The sequence below is a fragment of the Sceloporus undulatus genome, chromosome 2, assembly GCF_019175285.1.
Source record: "Sceloporus undulatus isolate JIND9_A2432 ecotype Alabama chromosome 2, SceUnd_v1.1, whole genome shotgun sequence".
Lineage (NCBI taxonomy): Eukaryota > Metazoa > Chordata > Lepidosauria > Squamata > Phrynosomatidae > Sceloporus > Sceloporus undulatus.
The window spans coordinates 72,745,904-72,765,967 of NC_056523.1; the positions used below are offsets into that span (position 1 = coordinate 72,745,904).

The following is a 20,064-nucleotide window of genomic DNA, read 5'->3' on the forward strand; positions in this document are numbered from 1 at the left end:
AATGTTACTTACTCAGGGTCACCCAGTGGGTTTCCATGGCTGAGGAGGGGTTTCAATCCTGGTCTCTTGGAGTCCTAGTCCAGCACTCAAATGGCTATGCCTTATTGGCTCACTTTGAACCTTATACTCAACCTAAATCATACTTTCTCATGTATCATCCTTCTTCAACTTAAACAGTAACTGAAAAAATGGGTGCCTCTATGTTACAACAGCAGAAGCCTTACTTTCTCCTCTTTCTGCTATTTGATCATTTCATTTTTCATGTGCATTTTATATGGTGGCAGAAGGGATAATTAAGGGAGTAAATTTCAAAGACTTTGAGGTATCCAAAAGGGAATATCTAGCAGAAGGTAGGTTGGGATATTAAAATGAGGTACCAATTTTAATTGGGAGAACATGCAGGCAACTTAATTACTTATCTGATTTCATAGGATGCTACACTGCATGTGAAGGAGTTTCTGTTTGATATTCACTACAACTGGATTAAGGTAACTGGACTTCTAGCTGAGCTTCAGGGACACTCAATTTCAGGCTGCACCCAGGTTAATGGAGGCTGGCCTTGGTGATGCCTAGCTATAATTTTTGGTTTCTGTCCTTTTCCCTTAACTGGAAAAAAAAAAGCTTGACAAATGTACAGTTAAGTATTTTTCTCAGAGCTGTGCTGATCACGGAAATAAAACTCAAGCTTTAGTTCTGCTGCCCTGTAATATTGCATCAGTTCTGGTGCTGAATTTGTACATAAAATTCTGATTCAGAAATAAAATAAGCAAATTCTGTCTCTCTCAATTCATCACCAAGAGCTCATGGGTGGTATTAATGAGGGATTCATGCAGATTCCATTTCTGGAGGGCGGTGGAAAAGATTCACTCGTCTTCAACCTGCTACCATGTTCAGCTGTGGCACCTACAATAGTTCACATATGTTGTCAATATGGATGACAGATGAGGCACGTTATACTGTACATACCTCAGGTTGTCACTAAGTTGTGGAAGAAATCTAAAACACATGCCATAGGTCTACTGTTTTGTTTTTAAAAAGTGGCACTGACACAACATTTTTAATGGTACCTATTAAATATTGCTTTAAAAAAAAACACTTCTACTGTAACTTGTCATAATACATTGCGTGGTTCAAACACTGAAATGAACACACAGGAAATACTGCATTTTTGCAAATACCTCTTAGAGACCCAAGTCCCTGTTTTCAGTGTCTCCATCACTTTCAATACCACAGTTGCCATTCTGTTATGGGCCCTATCAGGAAGATGATGCATGTTGTAGTTCAACAGTGGGAATTATCACTTGGCCTTTGAGTTAGTTAAATTGACTAAAAAAAATTGAAAATATCCTGTCACTTGAAATGTTGGTCTTCCTGGGATTGTGAGGTAGCTCCACCTTCCCCCACAAGCTTTAGGGAGAATTGTTTCTTTTAGAGGCAAGAATGAGGCCAAGTGTCTGTATATAGGGGTGCAAAAAAGAATTCCCCTCTCACCTTTATAGGAATGCTGTAGAAACCATGTGGTGCAGAATAGTTATGTATCATTCAGTTATAAACTGACTTGCTTCAAAGAAGTAAAATTGTGCTTCTGACTTTTTCATTTAGCATCCCTTATGATGAATAACTAAGGCCTTGAAATATTCCCTATTCCATCCATGCCCTTTGGTTTTTTTCCCTGAACAAATTTGATAATTACATATCACATAATTACATATTGCTTTAATAGCAAGCATGCCATTCCTGTTTCCCCCAAAGAGAGAATTACATGGGAAATTTCATTTTCCTCATCTACCAGGGAACTGGTGTTCAAACCATTCAAAAAGAGGAATGTCCTTCCAAGTGATTGTCGAGCATCAGAATTGAGCTGAGATTCTACCACAAAAATGGCACTAAGTTTCAAATGTTTGATTTACAGTACCTCCTTTGCCATTTCTTGCTAATCTTTTGTGTCCCCTTAACAAAAGAAAATAGGCATCTAGAATCGATATTCTGGTTTAAAGAGAGCGAGTATTGTATGCAAAGCCAGCTGTCTTTTTGTGTAAAGAAGCAAACTGATCAAGTCAAATAACTGTAGGAGCCTCTGATCCATGATGAACTCACCTCACCCTGGTTAGTGCTACTACCTTGGCTTTCATTTGTGCAAACCCCAGGCAAAGAAAGACAGCTACCTACAATTGTTTGGTGCAGGGAATTCAAGGGTCATGGCATTCCTTGTTAATCACATTTCCACTCTGTGACCTAATGGTAAACCGTACTGTATTGTCAATCTGAGGCACCAAACTACAGTTGGGATTTATCCAGACCTTGAACTACAATTCCTACTATTGACTATGCTGCCTAGGTTTTCTGGGAACTGCAGCCCAACAATATCTGCAGGAGACCCATCCCTGATTTGATCCCTCAGATTGGCAATGCAGTGTGGTTTACATACAAAGTACACTTTACAGCAGCTGCTTATCCAGTGGGCCCTTGGTATCCACTGGAGTTTGGTTCCAAGATCCCCCATGGCTACCAAAATCCAAGGATGCTCAAGTACCATTCATTACTGTGGTGTAGAGAAATGGCATCCCTTACATAAAATGTCAAATTGGAGGTTTGCTTTTTTGGAATGTATGTCTTATGGGAATATTTTCAAGCCATGCCTGGTTGAGTCTGTCGATATGGAGGGCCAACTTGTAATAGTAACATAATGGTTAGTACAGCTAATAATTGAAAAAGTGGGTCATTGTCAGTCAGTACTGTGTATACTCAGGAGATTTGCACACGGGAAAAAGTAATGGGAGCATAACAGGATGCTCCTGTCACTATCACACAATTGTGTGAAGATTTTCAGATGATGTCACGTAAAGTCACTATAATCGTGTCATTATTCCATGAATAAAGAGGAATTCTAGCGCCACTTTTCATTCACAGAAGTCCCGTGAATAAAAAGCAGAGCTGGAATTTATTTGTGGAATAATGACATGATTATCACAATGTCATGTGATGTTGTCTGAAACTCTTTGCGCAATTGTGCAATAGTGAGGGAACATCCCACTATGCTCCTGTCACTTTTCCCTGTGTGAAAATCTCCTCAGACTTGTCAGGTTTCCACTGACATCATCCAGCACTATTTGCAACACAAGGATCAGGCCAGTGTTACAGGCCAGAGAATATTTTGTTGCCAACTTCTCAGTCTGCTCATATAACTTTAAAGGATATAATTTAACCTAATATTAGCGATTATGTAGTCATGCTAGTCTAAAGTATGCTAAGGGATCTTGTAGCACTTTTGAGACTAAAGGAAAAAAGGAGCTGATAGCATGAACTTTCATAGATTTGAGCCTACTTCCTCATATGCATTGATCTGAGGAAGCAGGCTCCAGTCTATGAAAGCTCATGCTACCAATTTCTCTCTTTCAGTCTCAAAGGTACTACAAGATCTTTTGGCATGCTGATTACTACAGGCAGTAAGTTCTGTGAGTTTTGTAGTAGTGTAAAACTGGCTACAGTGCAGGTCAAGTCTGGGAAGAACGCCAGATGCTCTTGAATATCAAGAAGGTAAGAAATGCCTCCATGATTGTACCCAAGAGAGGTAAACAGACACCAGCCTAATCCTCCTTGGAGGTGCACTGCCCAGGGCAAGTAGAATAGTTACAACTTCTAGTGAACCTCAGGCAGATGAGCACTGGCAGTGGACCCCTCTGGTATGGTTTATTTTGATGGTTCAACTGACAAGATGAGTGGGCATAGGAAGAAGATAAAAAGAAGTGTAGATAGAATTATTATCAGGATGCTTTCAGCTTGCCACCAGTGTAGAAGACACTGTTGATAACAGTGAAATTGCTGATAACTCCAACATGCTGCCCTGATATGCCATTGCATGCTGGAAGTGGTAAGGTTATATTAAGTATACTTATGTAGTAATGAATGCTGTGATTGACCCTTGAATTGTGAAATTCCTTGGACAGATGAGAATGTGCAGTTGGCCCTCCATTTGCGTGGAGGATCTGTTCCAGACCACCACCACTACCACCACCACCTGAAAACAGAGGCTCATGCATGAATAGGGTGTGTCCCCATGTGTGTGGCTCAGGCACATGTGCCATTAGAAATGACAGAAGTCGCCCCTCTGCGCATAATCGAGGTCGCGGATCTCAGATCCACATGTTAGGAGGGGCGACTGTATACCTAAGTGGATACTGGCTAAATTAGATGTTTAAAAGGATTATGAAAACAACATAAGGGATAGAATTCTGCACAAGTAAAAACCTTCAGGAAATGTCTATATAATGTCTATATAATGCACTATGGAGCACTATGAAATTGTAGAGACTTTATCATGATGAGATTTATACAAGGAAAAAACTATGTTAAATGATTTAGATGGATAATATTCTTAACATATGTTGATTATTATCAAGCTTGTTAAAGGATGCCGACAGAATTCAGAATTAGCTGAAAAGTGGCAAGAACCCTCAATCTGTCAGCCTAAGAGATAGGGGTGGGGAACAGTGACATTTCTTTTTCTCAGTTGCAAAAATGCTAGAGGAATCTTTTATGTCTTTATATGCTGTAGCAGACCAACCTTGCTATGTCTTTGAATCCCCCTTTACATAAAGGAAGGGCTTATTTGCTCAGAGACCTGCCCTTGACATCTTGTGTGTCACAGTCAAAAACTATAGGGCAGGACTGGACTGCCTGTGGACTACCAATTGCTGCTAGATTGCAACTCTCACGTTTCTTCTCCACTGGTTATACTGGTTAGTACTGATGGAGCAAGTCCAACCACAGCTGCAAAGCCACAGGTGTCCAGTCCTGCTCACAGTTTTAGCAAGTCTTCATAGATACTATGAGGAGTAAGATTGTAACAGCATCCTAGACAGAGTGCAGAAAGGTATGGATCAGTGGTTCCCAACCCAGAATCGCAGATGGTGTTGGACTTCAGTTCCCAGAGACTCCAGCCACCATTGCCAGTGTTAAGGGAATCTTGATGTTATAGTCTGGCAACATTTGGTGATCAACCGGTTGGGAGCTTTGCCGTGCCTCTCCCCAGCCACTTACATGAATAGTTATTATAGTTCCACTGTTTGTACACCTACATAAAGGGATTGGCAGGAATGGAAGAAGTGCAGGTAGGCAGAGCAGCTTTTTCCACTAAGAATAGTGCCACATGGTTTTAGCTTTCTTCTTATAGAGTACAGAGTGCTTTGAAGGGTATTAAACAGTAGCCATAGGGCACCAGTTGACAATAGGGCACATATACATAAGAGTCTATGCGGAAGTGGATGCATCTCTCTGCTGGAGTCGTTCCTGACCCATACTATTCACGGAAGTTGCTCCATAGTTCCCTGCCTCTTCATTTATATACCAAGAGCTCTTTGACATCTAGCATGCACTTTCCTCATTAGGAACCTGGTACAACAAAAAGCTTACCTTACATTTTAGGGGACAAATAAGCAGGTTTTTCAATGGCAAGCAGCTGTAGTAAAATGCAAGTGTTAGTAGGATGATTGTTATTACTTCCTATAAAATGTCAGTGTAAAATGCAAGCAGCAGACACATCCTCTTTTCCAAAAAGGCATTCTCCTCATTCCCTTCAAACTAGTGAGGGCTGGGGGCATTCTGTCCCATTATCCAGCTTGGCTAAAACAGCTGTGGTTTGAAATATACATTTATAGATAAACTCTTCTTCCTAGTTTTACAATAAGGCCCACATTCTTTCTACAGGTGAATCCCAATCAACCATTAGGCAATGGGGAAACCTCATCTCACAGGTATATGCTAACAGTATATTTCTCCCTCCATTTAGCTGCATTATGTGAATGAATCATAATTGCCTCATGCATATTCTATAATGAACTCTCAGTTCATGTTACCTTCTTCTTCTTCTTCCATCCTTTTTCTATATCGTAGACAGTGCAGAAGCAACTTTCAGGGTGTTCGGTCAATTTTTGCATCATTTCACATTCAGGCCTCTCCTTACTGGTCATATAACTGGTTCTTTCCTTGTGTCTGCTCTAAATTGCCAAAAATCTTCTACTGCAGCAAGTAATAGGAGAATGGTTTATCCCTCTTTCTGTGCTCATTTTGTTATGATTGCAGCCAATGATGTATTTTCCTCTTATGTATTTTTTCCCCTTCATTCATCTGCTTTACCCAGCTTTTCTAATTTGATGGGATTAAAAAACAGGTGTGAATCTGCTTGCCTTCTCAGATATTGTCACAGGTTTGTTTTAGGTAGCATCTTTGTTGGGACTATGCTTGCAAAGCAACAGGCAGACATAAGAGTACAACTATTTATGTTTTAAGTCGCTGCAAGTATCTATGCTGCCAGGTTTTTAAAGAGGAGGAGAGTCTATCTCATCTCATCAGTCGATAGCACCGTAGATTCCTTCGTTTGTGACTATTGATCTTCTCCCTTCCTCTAATAACAGAAGTATTGTATTGTGTATTGAGAAAAAGTTTCAAGGGCTGTGGAACGGTAAACGAAGCTTCACCATTCTTTTTCAAGTGTTGGGAGAGAAAAAGAAAGATTAATACATGTATAGATTTTTTTTCCAATACATGTATAGCTTTCTTTTTAAATAGAGCCTTGTAATGTTGTCCAGGAGAACAGATTGGAAATCCATTTTGTTCATTTCTTTATCCATACTGTAAAGGTACATCATGGGCCACTTTACTGATATGTTCCTGTCTGTGCTCATGTTTTCCTACAGCTGTTTGTTAGTGCTGGACGTTGGGAACAAAGGTTTGGTCTCAGTTCTCATGTGCCTATTTCCTTTTGATGGGAAAAACATATCCAACAAATAGGTTTGGGAAACAAAGTTTTTCTTAAAGGAAGAAAAAGGCCCAGTGGGAAAGTAAAAGGCATAGGGAATGAGCACAGAGGCAACACAATCACTGATGGAGAACACAGGTGTTCACAAGGATGAGGTTGTGGAGTCCACCACTTCACGGCCATTACACACAGTTGGGACATACTGAGAAGATGACCCTGTAGAATATAGGAAGGGAGGAGTTTTCAAAGAATAGCAGCAGTTAAATATCCTATAATTACGACATAAAAAAATATTAGTGTTTCCCAACCATCACTACTCATCCCATCTTGTGGGTTTGGTTTACAACTCATCACTGAGCTGCCAATCATTTTTATTTTCAGAATTGCACCAGAGTTCAGCATAATAAGTAGGTCAATAACAGATCTAAATCTTCCGTAGTATTTCTATTGTATACTTTCATACTACAGTGCACCTGCATCATACGTGGGCACGCTATACACGGATTTCAGCTTACGCTGAAAGCTGTGTGACAGAGAGGCAATGCACTTATGGTGTGTGCGCCACACCATGAGCACAAGCCCCATTGCTTTCAATGGGGCTCAAGCATACACAGTATTTACTTTATTGGGGGGGGGGGGTTCTGGAGTAAGGAAAGGGTGCACTGTACATTAATAAGATTCTTTATTATTAAAAATTAGTTGAGTTTATTTAGATAACATTCTGTCTTTCCCTGTAAAAATTTTATGAGGTGATGTGACACCATAGATGGTCTGTATTTTTCTCAGTGCTTCTGCTTGGCCAATGGTGGAGAGACTTGGATTCCACAGTGGCAGGCAACCTGATACTCTCTGGATCGTTTGGTCTGCAATTCCCATAAATGCCAATCAGTATAATGTTATATAAGCATTGCAAGTATTAAAGTTCCAAACTTCTGCAGGGCATCAGGTTGCCTAAACCATGCCTACTAGATGTGTGCGCATCTGTCTGTACCTGTGTGCACCTTCAAATCTTCTGTTGACTTATGGTGACCTCATTAATTTCAGAGGATTTTGTTAGGCAAAGAATAGTCAGCAGTGATTTTGCCAGTTCCTTCCTGTGAAATATAGTCAACAGCATCTGGTATTCATTGGCAGTCTCTTATTCAACTACTAACCAGGGCTGACCCTGTTTAGCTCCCAAGATCATGTGGGATCTGGTGCCTTTAAGGCATTTAGGCCCCATCTCCTAGATATACCATAGATCTAATCTAGCAAAACAATGATGTAAAACCTGATCAAAAATTGTGTATGTCAAAATGGGCTCAGGTAGACACCCCCCCCCCCAAAGCATCAGAACAGCAAGAAGGCAGGACAGCATCATCCTATTAGTCATCACAAATATGATTTCAATGGAAAACAGACTATTTCCATTGAAAAGAGGCTAATCTAGCCATGACTGCAACACCACTTCTGGTGATAGCGACACTGATCACCTTTTGAAGCTGCCTGCATGGATATTGGGAGAAGAGGGAAAGGCATGGGAAAGCCCAAACAGAACAATGGTAGGTAAGACAAGGCAAGCACAGTAGCTTAGTCTGCATAATGCTAAACCATAGTTCAGTGTCATGAGCACAACCTTCAGCAAAACTTGGACTTGTGGGCTTTTGCTTCTCTCCCTAGGCATCACAAAAGAGGAGACTGGAGGAGTTCATTTCCAGTTTAAATTAACAAGCATGTACAACAGGCTTAGGAATCAGGTGGTCTTCCAGATGGTGTTGGGCTGCAAGTCCCAGCAACCTCAGCCAACACAGCATGAAAAATGATGGGAGTTGTAGTCCCACAACATCAAGAAGGCCACCTGTGTCTCATTCCAAGTTTAGAATAATTTCTAAACCAGAAACTAGTTGCAGTTTGTCTTCATAATGCTAAACCAAGATTTAATGTTGTCTGCAAACACAGCTAATGATTAATAGACAAAATAGACTTGGACATTTCCTTACATTTTTGTACTTTACTGAGCACATGTGCCCTGCTTAAGAACAATACAATTAGTTCCTAGTTAATAAATTCTATTTGCATATAGAACAATTTCCTGATCTTTAATGCAGACACTGATGGGCATTGAAAAGTTCCAGATTTTGTTTCTTTTTCTTTCTGATTTTATACTGGGTTAATATAAACCAATTTAGGGAGCTATTGTAAAAAGTATCTGATCATACTGGGAGTAGACAGAAAATATTCTGAGATAAACAATGAATTTGGAAATAACAGGAACAAAATGTAGGACTTTATAGTCTTTTTAATCAGTCTGTCTGCTTCCGCTGTGGAATAAATGAGCAAGTTAAAGAAATTTCTGCTCAGCACTGAGCAAGGGCAAACTTCTGTTTTAGACAGGCAACCTTAACAAGTGGATTGTGCATGAGGGGGAAGTATTTGCTGTCAGTCAGTTTGAAAACAGATATAGTAAAATGAACATTGCTTAGGATGACCCTTTGCCACTTACCCTGTGAGTGGCTGGAGCCTGCAGCTGTCACACTAAACCGATTGGTGGATACACGGTGACTGGCTACATTCTTCTGGGGCTGGAAGAGGATGATATGTAGCTTCGGTGTAAAGAGGCAACCAAGGACCACGGTGCCACTGAGGCTAACTGAGATACACATTGTGGTGGTTTGGACCTGTGAAGAGAAAACAAGAAACCAGCGCAATAATCAAGAAGGAAGGCGAGCTAGTAAATCTTATATCTGCTCATAGGATATGATACTATATATGTTGAAGTACCATGCTTGCAATTGCCAGAGGAGTGGTCAAACAGGGCATTGTCATCACTGTGTGACTTCAAGTCACTTATGGCGACCCTGTCATGGGGATTTTCTTGGCAAGTTTCTTCAGAGGGGGTTTGCCATTGCCATCTTCTCAGGCTGAGAGAGTGTGGCTTGGCCGAGGTCACCCAGTGGGTTTCATGGTTGAGCTGGGATTCGAACCCTGGTCTTCAGAGTCGCAGTCTAAGGCTCAAACCACTATGCCATGTTGGCACATTAGTTTGAACTAAATGCATAATCATTTATATATCCTCCAAAAATTGTATAGGGCTTCCAGTCTCTACATGCTGAAACAGAACAGGTGATTAGGGCACATCAAGAATCAGAAATGCCAGCCTACCCACAGTATCTTACTCTAAGGATGGAAGTCCCAGAGTAAGACATTTGGGATTTCATAAGATGAACTCCTCAATGCCTTCATGTCATCAAGTCTCATAAGTGGATGACATCATTGGAAATGAACTGTGTGATCCATTCCTCCACCAGAACTGCTGCTCTACAGTTTGTATGCACTCAGAGACAATTAAAATGCAGAGTTGCCATCATGTAAAACATAATACAGAAATGTAACAATCTAAAACTAGTAACAGCTCAACAGAACTATCAACAATTCAGCAGTTATTCAAGATATTCAAATACAATAAATATAGTGTAATTAAAAGGAAAAAACAAAAACAAATTTTACATATGTATCTAGAAATCCACTGGGTGACCTTGGGAAAGTCACACACTTTCAACCTCAGAGGAAGGCGATCACAAACTCCCTCTAAAGAAATATTGTCAAGAAAACCCCATGATAGGGCCTTAGGGTCTCCATATGTTGGAAATGACTTGAAATCATACAACGACAATGAAGTTGGAATAAAAAATTATGGTTCTTAGCAGCAAAGAAAAAACAATTTCTGGTGCATGTTAATTAGCATCTGCTAATAAACAAATCAAGTACCAATAGGATCTTCCAGGGAATTACTTTAAGCAGGGTGTAATGTGTCTGGTTCACTTTTCTCTATAAAAATTACAAAAGAAAAATACATGAGATAGAGATTCTATTGGTCTATTTCCACAGAGACAAATCTGATTTTTTAAAAGGAATTCCATGGAAGCTACCAGAAGTGATAGCAGAAGGGATAGCACTGAATTGAGCTGTCATATAACTTATGTTTATATATGTTCACCGCCTTGGGCCCCATTTTGGGAGAAAGGTGGGATAAAAATAAAATAAAATAAATAATTATACAGTATTTAAGGAGACCCAGGTTTTCAAGATACAGTCACTCCTCCATATCTATGGATTCTTTATCCATGGATTCAACCATTCAAGATTTGGAATATATATATTATAAAATTTCAAAAAGAAAACCTTAATTTTGTCATTTTATATAGTTGTTGTTATCATGTGCTTTCAAGTTGTTTCCAACTTATGGTGACCCTATCATGGGATTTTCTTGGCAAGATTTGTTCAGAGGAGGTTTGCTATTGCCTTTTCCCTGAGGCTGGGAGAGTGTGACTTGCCCAAGGTCACCCAGAGGATTTCATGGCCGAAGGGGGAATCAAACTCTGGTCTCTAGAGTTGTAGTCCAATGCTCAAACCACCATGTCATGCTGGAGCTCTCATTTTATATAAGCGACATCATTTTACTATCCCATAATGATAATTGTGCATCCAGGGATTTTGGTATCCATGGGGTAGTGATGGGAGGACTCCTGGAACTAAACACCAGTGGATACCAAAATGCCACTGTAGTTTTCACCCCTATTAGTATTAAATGTCAGGCCCGCCTATATAAATTAGGGATCAGGTAGTTCAAGCAACAGATAAAGAGAACTGAGTATCTATCTTTAATCCAGAGAGCAAAAATAAGTTTTATCTTGAACAACTCTTGGGTAGAAAGAAAATTACCAGAAAATCCTAGTCTCTATCATTTATCTCTGATAACTTTAGAAAACTGGCTGATGCAATTGTCTTCCTGAAGAAGATAAACATAACCGGAAATGAACTCCTCCAGTTCTTTAGACTGTATTCTAAGGCATCACACAAAGAAGGACATTCCAACCTCACACTGTCCAAATGCATCTGAGGAAGTAGACTGAAATCTTCGAAAGCTCATACTGCCAACTTCTTTCTTTCAGTTAGTCTCAACAGTGCTACAAGATCTTTCTACATACTGATTCTACAGACTAACATAGCTATATCTTTGAATTCAGCATCACACTGAAGGCATTCTGCTGTAGTGTCAGAGAGAAATGATGGAATGACACATTTGCTATCAGAGCCCCCTTTAAGTAGCAGCACAAAGTGTTCTTTCAGTGGTGGTAGTGAGATGAAATGGGAGTCAGAGGAGGTCCTGCCATCTTCATACCTATCCTAACCCTTGTTTATTCCTTCCCATTGTGATAAATTGAGATTAGGTGGTGAGAGACAACCAACCACTACCTGTCCTGGTCTCAGTGAACTGAAAGGGCTTTGGAGATGGCAGTTGCTGAACCATGGAATTTTAATACCACCATCACTATAGGATTGCTCTGAAAATTAACTAGCATTTGTGTGGAGCTGGAATTCAATCTGTAAATTTTGGCACAACTTAGTACTGAAAAATAAAAGTATTTAGAATCTAATAAAGGTTCAGTATTTAGAATCTAGCTGCTTAATGCATACTTTGCAGATAACAGTTGGATAGTAAAAAGCAGTGTACAGAAGTAGGTGGTTAGAGGAAAAAATAGACTAACATATTGGCTTTCCCTAATGTGAGGAATAAGTCTGGGATGCTGACTGGCCCTGGCTTGAATTATTATTGAAACAAACATATTACCATCCTTGATAATCACTATACATTTGGTACAGTTTCTGTACTGACAAATGTCAACTTCCACAACATGTAAAGAGATTTAATGCAGAAGGTGAGAAATATGAAGTGGAAATTAATGCTAAAAAAGACTTGGAAAATAGTCAGGGGATTTAGCCGACTTCATGAATATATAGATACATGATTGTTTTGTTTTAAAGAAATCCTTCAACAGACTAAGAAATTAATATATCTTCTTGACAGCTTTGCTGAGGATGAGTGGGTGGAAATGAAAAATGAAGCTCAAGCAACAAGAAGTTAACAATGTGTTATTGAGAAGCTGGGCCATGTATTGATGTTGGCACCACAGGGTAGGCAGCCATAGAGGAGTCAGGGGAGATACTTTCCTCTTTTGTTTTTTGATGTAGTTTTGATGTGGTGGGAATAACAATTAAATGGAAAATCACATCCCTTGTAGGTACAACTCTCCAATTTAGCTAATAGGGAAAATCAGTGATGGGAGTATGTTTGTGTTCAGGGAGGCAATACCTACCGCAGCCCTAGGACCCTGATTAACCCAACTTTTGTGCTGGGAATGTTGCATGAGCAAGAACAGCTAGGAGAAGGATACTGATGATAATATGCTAGGTCAGGTTTTATTGTACAGTGTGCTCCTTGCCTTACGCGGGGATCTGTTCCAGACCTCCCTCTGTAAGGCAAACCCCATGCGTGTGCCCCATTCACCTTATTAGAACTTGCTGTCCACGTGATCTCAAGTCTGTGTATGGCGAGCCTGCATACACTATTGTGATGACGCTGCCACCATGTGGTGATCCCTGGGGTCCAAGCTGCCACACAGCCACCCTGTTCTTGGCCCTTAGCCCCAGGGGATCCCTTTACTTTCCCCTAGAGTCTCCTGGGTCTCTATTCCCACTCCCTGCTGAGCTGAATGAGACCCCCTGAGATCCTCTAGTCAAGCTGCCATCACCCAGTGAATCTCCAAGGACCTCCCCTTAGCACACACTGGGACTTGCTAAGGACTTAAGTTCCTTCCCTTGCTAACCTGAGCAAGCAGTAACTGAGCTAAGACACGCACATGTACAGGAGCAGAGACAGCAGAGGCTTTTAAAGAAAGGTATTTATTCTAAGCAGACAGAATAGAGCAATAAGATATTATTCATGTTAGGAAATGACATGTATGTGACTACAAGATAGAGCTGTAGCGCAACCTATTACAGTTACAGTGACAGTTGACACTTGCATTATGGAATGTTGATGCTGCCAGTCCTTCTGAGAGAGAGTGTCAGTTATGACAGTTGGTGTTAGAGTAACTGTTTCTCTGTTTTTGTTGTTATGGTTGTTTGGTTGGCAAAGTAACTTATTTATTAAAGTAACTTATTTATTAAAGCCCTTGTGTAGAGTGAAGGCTTGAAGTGCTCTTGTCGTTATTTCTCAAGCCGGGAGCTTAAGGCCGTTTGCAGTGGTGAAGGAATATTTTCCTTCTTGGCCTGAATACCTTTGCAGACATCTCTTCAGATTCCTTCTCCCTGGTGTCCTATCAACATGGTTGAACTCTATAGGTGGTCGTGGTGGACACAGCGCATCATTCCATGCCCAAACAATTCATGCAAGGTCTCCTTGCCTTGCAGGTACAGAATGCATAGTTACAAGATGTTCATTTCAAGCAAGCTATTAGATAAACATAACAAAAACCTAAATGCACTAGCTAACACATTTCCTAAGCTACTCACACAGTGATGGGATTTGCAGTCCTTGATGGGGCTTTGGATGCAAAGAGCTGGCTCTCATTGCCTAGCTCAACTTGCATCCCTTAAGCCTGCCTTTTGGCACAGGCTCAACAGCTGGGCTTCCAAAACAAAACACAAAGTTGAAGACAAAAGACCACATGGCCTCAGGGCCTTTTAAAGCCCTCTGGTGGAGGAGTCTCAAAACTCCAGGTCCTACTCTCTGATTGGCCAGTTGGGCCTTAGGTCAGCTATGATGTAACTTCTTGTTATCATGTGATGTAAGCTCTCATTAGCATGTACTTCTTCCCCCCAGCTTAAACCCTTTGTGGTTTGAGAGGAGTCCTCAAATGACTGGAGGCCCAGTCTTTACAATTGTAATTAAATTTTATTTATGTATATGTTGTTATATATATTTTAAAATATTAATAGATATTTTCATTTCTAATTTAAATTGTATTATGTTTAATTCTGTTTTAAGGGGGAAATCTGAGATATAATATGGAATGTGGATATTTTAATGTGTTGTGAGCCGCTTTGATTGTCTCGTCACAGAAAAGTGGGATAAAAATAAAAGTTTTATTTATGTTCTCTATTGTAACCAAACCAGTTGTTAGCTCATGATTAAACACAATGGGAACCCTGAATCAATTCATTTTCTGACTTCTGTGTACTCAAAATGGTGGCCTGTAAGCACCAGCTGATGGTCTGCAGTGAGATTCCAGCAAAGAAAGAAAGATAGAATTACAGCCAATGGCTCAAATATGATACTGTTCCCTGGTACATGGAAGGGGAAAGGGTTGCTAGACAACCACATCAGATCATTCGAAGAATTCTAAGTAACTTCTGCCATCAAGCAATTGATAACATTATCTACAAGTTGACCCTTTTAAAAAGCATTGGCAGGGAATAGGATTCTACCTTCATAAGGGCAGGGGTGGCCTTTGAAGGCAACTGTGCTTTGAAGGAGATTTGGGGCATCATGAATGTACAGCAACTTGTTAGCTATTGAATTCACTAGAAAGATAACTCATAGGATTTTCTGTCATATACCAAAACTAAGCCTTTATATTTGTGGTGATAGGAACCATTTGTTGCTCCACCTCAGATAGCAATATTGACCATACAGATCTCATCAATTTGGGAATGTCAGCCTGTTTGCCCCATGGCCTTTGTCATATTTAACCAACCGCCCTAAAATCAATCAAGAAATCAAGAATCAAGTAATGGCTCATTCTCCAGGGCCAAGCAATTGCATCTTTTGCTCAGCTCTATCATGAATATTCTCAAAGCCACTATAGCCTTTGTGCTCTTCATCTATATAGCTGCCCTTGTAAGGTAAAGATATTCCTCTTTGACAAGGTTGTCAAGTCATGTCCAACTGATGTCTGTTACTAAACCAAAGAGCCAGTATTGTCAAAGACTGTTATATGGGTCATGTGGCCAGCATAACTGCACAGAACACTGTTACCTTCCCACCAAAGTGGTAGCTATTTATCGCCAGTGTGAACTTGATATTGGTTCCAGGACCTTCCATGGATACCAAAATCCATGGATACTCAAGTCTCATTAAAAGCAATTGTGTAGTAAAATGGTGTCCCTTATATAAAATGGCAAAATCAAGGTTTGCACTTTGGAATTTATATATTTTTAAAGTTATTTCAAACCATGGATGCTTTAATCCATAGATATGAAGGGCTAACTGTACTTGCATTTGTATGCTTTCAAACTGCTAGGTTGGCAGCAGCGTGGGCTAGTAATGGGAGCCTCACCCCATCACACGGCACTTGAGTCTTGAACTGCCAACCTGCCAATCTTGAAACCAACAGAGTCAGTATCTTAACAGCTTGAGCCACTGTATCCCCCTTGAGTTTAGTCCCACTTTAAGAAGCTTTTCCCATGGAAAACGCCTACCCAGAAACTCTGTTGTATGGCTCTATGATCCCAGAACTCAACTGGTAAAGTGTTCATAGCCCTCTCCTCTCTCTCTTTCTTGTCAAATTTGTATTTCTAGGAACAAAATTTCCCTCCCTGCTTGCACCCTTATTGTTGCATTATATATTATAAGAAAGCTTAGAAGGATGTACGGACCAACACTTTATTCTGGCCTGCACCCAAACTAGAGCTACAGTAGGGCTGAGCATTCACACGTTCAGAGCCCTACTTTTGCCTCCCGGCCACCATCATGGCCTGTGCCCATCCAGATGGCGTGCACCATGATGATGTCCCTTGTGTGCAGCACCCAAACAGCACTGCGCACAAGGGGCATCATAATGCCACATTGGGGTGCTTATGGCGCCCCTTCTACAGAGCAAATAGCTGCGTTTTGCAGCTCCTTTTTACAGTGGGTTGGGGTGGCGTGCGGATGCCAAGTCCCCAACCCAGCACTTCCAGGGGCGGCATAGAGCTTCCCCTGTTGGGAGCCCCTTAATCCCTATGAAGCTTCATTCCCTGCTCCATTTGACCAGGGTAGGGGAACAGGTAGCCTTCCAGAAATTACTGGATGGCATCTCCCATTATTCCTCACCACTGGCTTTCCTGGCTAGGCCTGAAGGGGGCTGTAATCTAACACCATCGGACAGGCCAGTGATGGGCAACTGCAAACAGGGCATTGGGTATTTTCTCTTCCTGTGTCTACGGTTCAACATGTCTGAAGAAATGTGGTGACACCTCTGGCCATCATTCTGGGCAAATTTCAGCCAATTTTTATTCTTTTTTGCCTGGGGGAGGATTGCAAGCCCAGAGAGGTTATGAGATCGCACTGTTGTCTTTTTAGGCAGGTTTAATTTTAATTTTGTTTATGTCTCAACTATTGCCATTACATTCAGTGATATACTGGAATTATTATCTATGACTAACATTAGAACAAAAAACATTACTAAGGATTCTGTATTGTATAGGAAGAGGCCAATGTATGTGTATGTGTGCGTGACACCATGAGCCCTGGTGGCGCAGTGGTTAAATGCCTGTACTGCAGCCATTCACTCAAAACCACAAGGTTGCGAGTTCAAGACCAGCAAAAGGGCCCAAGCTTGACTCAGGCTTGCATCCTTCCGAGGTCGCTAAAATGAGTACCCAGACTGTTGGGGGCAAATTAGCTTACTTGCTAATTAACTTACTTGCTGTTCACCGCTATGATCTTTGGAATAGCGGTATATAAATAAAACAAATTATTATTATTATTATTATTACTGCATCAGGTGGAGTAGTGATGCCACTGCATCCAGGAGCCATTCCATTAAGTAAAAGGGGAAGAGAGCAGGAAGGAAAAGCACTCTACTGATACAACTAGAGTCCTAGAATCATAGAGTTGGAAGAGACTCCAAGGCCATCCATTCCATCTCTCTGCCATGCAGGAACTCACAATCAAAACACCCCCAACAGATGGCTGACCAGCCTCTTTTAAAAAATCTCCCAAGAAGGAGACTTAACATGTCAAGGCAGTGCATTCCACTGTCATACAGCTCTGTTGGAAAGTTCCTTCTAATGTTCAGGTGGAATCTCTTTTCCTATAGTTTAAATCCATTGCTCTGTATCCTAGTCTCTGGAATAGTAGAAAACAAGCTTGCTCCATTCTCAATACAACATCCTTTCAAATATTTAAATATCGCTGTCATGTCTCCCCTTAACTTTCTCTTCTCCAGGCTAAACATACCCAGCTCCTTAAGCCGCTATTCATAGGGCATGGTTTCCAGACCTTTCACCATTTGGTTTGCCCTCTGGACATGGTCTAGCATGTCCACATCCTTCTTGAATTGTGGTGCCCAGAACTGGACACAGTATTCCAGGTGAGGTCTGAACAAAGCAGAACAGTGGTCAGGATACTCTGGGCTGCCCCAGAATAACCTGGACAGTGCAGACAGGACCTGAGAAACCTGCAATTTCAAACTATGTGCACTCCAGGTGATTGTAACATGGACTTAGTAACTATAAATTAGAAGCCATGTTTGCTATCTTCCTCTCCTTTTACAGTCCCTTTTCTTTATGACATGTCTTTTAGATTGTAAACCTACAATCAGGGACTGTTGCGTTATTATTTTTTTCACCTGATGAACGAGGTTAGTCATCCTTTAAAACAATACTCCTTTCTCTTTAAGGACTATCAGCTTTAACTTTAGTGGATTAGCCTTCCTATGCTTCCAGTGTCTTCGGAGGAAGAAAAATCACAAACACAGTTGCTATGGGGGTGTGTGGAGGCCTGAATGACTTAAGAGCAGGCCATTGAGAACGGAAGGGGAGGAAAGAAATGAGAAAAACAGGATAGAGGGACTTTAGCATGGTCATAGCCAATAGATTGGACTAGTTTCCAGCCTGAAAACTGAGAAACAGGCGTGATCCTAGGGGCCGGTGGGAACAGGGAGGTCTGTTAAGACAGGGTCACCAGAGAAGCAAACATCTGTGGTTGTTGCCTCAGGGAAAATCAATGGCAAAGCTCCTCTGAACAAATCTTGCTAAGAAAACCCTGTGATAGGATCACCATAAGTTGGAAAAGACTTGAAGGCAGGCAACGACAACAAATTGGAATCAAAGAGATAGAACTTTGGTTTAGTTAGGCATTTGACTGGGTCTTTTTATTCCAGTTTCATATCTCTCTAAATGAAAATGTGGCCCTCATCTGCCACCTTTGTTTTTCCGTTGTGATTGTGGTTGAGTACCCTCTTGAGAAATAAAACCTCTTCCTTTTTCTGAAGGGCAGTAAACCACTAGGAAGTAGTACACTATTTAATGCTTTCCTTTCTGTAAACATCTGTGGTACAGTAAAAACCTAAATTTTGCAAGCCTGTAGCAGTATCCTGTTTTTTTTTTTGCCCATTTCATTTAAGCAAAGCATGTAATCCAAGTTATGTGCGATATGCCACTGCAAAAAAATTATAATATTTCCTGATCTGTCAAATATAGAATAGTCCCACTCTATTCTGTCCTGGTCAGGCCCCACCTGGAATATTGTGTCCAGTTCTGGACACCACAATTCAAAAAGGACATTGAGAAACTGGAGAATGTCCAAAGGAGGGTGACCAAAATGGTGAAGGGTCTGGAAACCATGTCCTATGAGGAACGACTTAGGGAGCTGGGGATGTTTAGCCTGGAGAAGAGAAGGTTAAGAAGTGATATGATAGCCCTGTTTAAATACTTGAAGGGATGTCACATTGAGGAGGGAGCAAGCTTGTTTTCTGCTGCTTCAGAGACTATGACCCAGAGCAATGGATACAAACTACAGGAAAATATATTCCACCACAACATTAGCAGGAACTGCCTGGCAGAAAGGGCTGTTCAACAGTGAAACAAACTGCCTTGGACTGTAGTGGAATCTCCTTCCTTAGAGGTTTTTAAACAGAGGCTGGATGGCCATTTGTCAGGGATGCTTTGATTTAGATTTCCTGCATGGCAGGGAGTTGGACTGGATGGCCCTTGCGGTCTCTTCCAACTCTATGATTCTATGATACAAGTTCCTGTGAACAAGGACACAGAGCGTTGCCAGTTGGCTCCTTTTCTAACACAATACTCTCCTTCACTATCCTCTCCAAAATCATATGAGTATGTGTTTTTCAGTCACACAGAGATTCCCAGTCTTATTTCCAGATGACTCCTTCCAGTAACAGCTGTACTCCAGTATCAAGGCTATGCTTATGGTTGCTTTTTAGAGTACTCCTAACTATATGTCCAGGTCTCCTACTAACAATATGTCTTCGGCCTAAAGAATTTTGAAGCCATGTCTTGGGATCTGCAATCCCTCCCTCCCCGTGGTTTGTGCAATACAACTGTCCCTTTCAAAATCAGTAATCTAATTATAATCTCACCCCTGTTAACAATTTCAGTTCCATTGAGGAAGCAGCTGAATTCTCATCTAGCTAGTAATGTAGAACATCTCTTATTTATTTATTTATTTATTTTATTCATACATACATACATACATACATACTTTTTTTGGTAACAATCATGTTGTGTATAATAAATTATTTGTTTATTTATGTCATTTG

At 40.8% G+C, this 20,064-nt stretch overlaps 1 protein-coding gene across 3 annotated transcripts in view; it reads right to left on the bottom strand.

The window, feature by feature from the left end:
* Nucleotides 1-614: 614 nt before the first annotated feature.
* GRM2 (glutamate metabotropic receptor 2) overlaps nt 615-20,064 on the bottom strand; it is a 189,328-nt gene continuing 169,878 nt past the window's right edge. For 2 of the 3 annotated variants that reach the window (XM_042454292.1, XM_042454293.1), the window contains 2 exons: nt 9,240-9,414; nt 3,352-6,973 (listed from right to left, as the gene is read on the bottom strand). In XM_042454292.1, the coding sequence (XP_042310226.1) occupies nt 6,900-6,973; nt 9,240-9,414 (249 nt within the window). In that variant the 3' untranslated portion in view covers nt 3,352-6,899. Of the gene's footprint in view, nt 904-3,351; nt 6,974-9,239; nt 9,415-20,064 lie in introns of those variants that run through there. The other variant, XR_006102423.1, reaches the window with a different exon arrangement.